The following is a 1,826-nucleotide window of genomic DNA, read 5'->3' as shown; positions in this document are numbered from 1 at the left end:
AAAAATGTACCACGTATCCATAATTGACGGTTTAATTAGATCTGATATTTTGAAATTTATTGTATATTGACTGCGGATGTTTGTTATAATTTAATTAATGGAAATGTTATACATTATACATAAGTATTACTGATTGTTCTTGGCTTTACGGAACTACATCCTCGAACGTTGCCAATTGTTTTTCCAATCTTTTGTCACGTATTGATGTTGATGGAAGGAGTGACCACTCTCGTGGAGCCAAGTAATGGTCAATAATTAATATTAGTGTAAAGGCTAAGATGCACTGATGATGGCTCGAATGGATGCCGAAACGTATGGAATTTAATAATTAATAAACTTATTCATCGCAAAACTTACAGCGACTATACTCTCATTAGCCCTTGTTTATGTTTTATTTGACAATTTCGAGAGTTTTATTATATTTATATGAATTTTTATAATTAAGATTACACACACATAGTTCGAATGTGCTGGACCACGGAATTTACCGGTTAAGTGGCAATGATCGCGGGTACGCGTATCGTCTGGCGCGAACGGTTTCTCACAGATGTGACAACGCGTCGCGCTACGGTATGTCTCCCATTGCTGTTTAGACAGCACTTCCATGGGCACGTTGGCGGATATAATATCTTTTACGCGATGCGCCAAATCGTTGAGTTGTCGCGGGAACCATGATATACAGTCTTTATCGCGACGGAACTGATACGACGATAACGAGTTGTCATTCGAGCAACGCATGTAGTAGCCCACACTGCATACTTTGTGCCGCTGATATGTATACGACGCATCTTCCTTGTCGGGCTCCGTCTTCTGTAGAACGCACTCCAAGTTGGTGTAGACGATGAATGGAATACGTTCCTTGTTATTATAGTTTCCAAATTCGAGCCATTTGTCGTCCTCACTCGGCAGTCGGATAGCACAATCGTTTATTTTCCTGCAATCCATTGTGTGCGAATGCAACTTTGCGCTCGTACTGAAGTAGTGCAAGCACCTGAAAAAAAAAAACAAAAAAAATTATAACTATTACCATTATTTCATTAGTAAGACGGAAAATAATAATTTTTTATGTGTACTTACTGATCGCAGAAAAATTTCTTGTGCTCCTTTTTCGAGAGTTGCGAGCCCACGAGACGGGACAGATTTTTTATCCACGCAAAATGGCCGACACTGTCGTTGCGTGGATCTTGCAGATACAGCATGTTGGCATGCTTCTCCTCCTTGTCGCTGGTGAGCCGTAGAGGAAGGAACCGTTTATTCTCGATGTTACACACGTTGATCTATACGTCGTTCAATTGTTCGAATTAGTTAATGTCTTTCAATATTATTGAAAATTCGATGCTCGCGAGATTCAATACTGCAGTGTAATGTGGATACGATGACTCTCGCTCCGTATACTTTTCAGCCGGGTACAGAGCGGCGACCACCGACCACGCGAAGCACGCATTGTCCGTCGTACGCACACTGATCACCGATCGTTTCCTCATTATTTACCACGGCACTTCGACATGACATCTCGCGCGCATGGGATTTAGTTTGTTCACACTAACAGTCACGTTGAGGATTCGCGATAGCGCCCACCCGCTGTCACGTTCTTGGAACTCTTCGAGCGACGTCAGCGTAGGCTCGATGACGTGTCGCTCGTATCACTCGCGCAAATCGGTGTATCGGTATATCTCAATGTTCTTAGTGTTTATACTCTTAATGGCACGTTTATCTTTCGTCGCGAACTCGCCGTTGAACGCGGTGTCTACTTTTACGCTACCGTGTCTTTCTATAGCGTCTCGCACGCGCTCGAGCTCTATTTTTCTCGCGTCTTTCAAAAACCG

The 1,826-nt window shown here is 42.7% G+C and overlaps 1 protein-coding gene across 1 annotated transcript; it reads right to left on the bottom strand.

Moving 5' to 3' along the window:
* Positions 1–636: 636 nt before the first annotated feature.
* LOC108759819 (uncharacterized) lies at positions 637–1,199 on the bottom strand (the record flags this gene model as incomplete). The annotated part of the gene is made up of 2 exons (XM_018505470.1): positions 1,078–1,199; positions 637–934 (listed from the first exon to the last, which is right to left on the bottom strand). Coding segments are annotated over exons 1-2 (420 nt in total), but the record flags the coding sequence as incomplete, so codon positions are not given.
* Between the last annotated feature and the right edge of the window lie 627 nt (positions 1,200–1,826).

Source organism: Trachymyrmex cornetzi, unplaced genomic scaffold (assembly GCF_001594075.2).
Source record: "Trachymyrmex cornetzi isolate Tcor2-1 unplaced genomic scaffold, Tcor1.1 scaffold2060, whole genome shotgun sequence".
Classification (NCBI taxonomy): domain Eukaryota; kingdom Metazoa; phylum Arthropoda; class Insecta; order Hymenoptera; family Formicidae; genus Trachymyrmex; species Trachymyrmex cornetzi.
The sequence above is the reverse complement of the archived record's forward strand: the minus strand, read 5'-3'. Positions and strand labels throughout refer to the sequence as shown.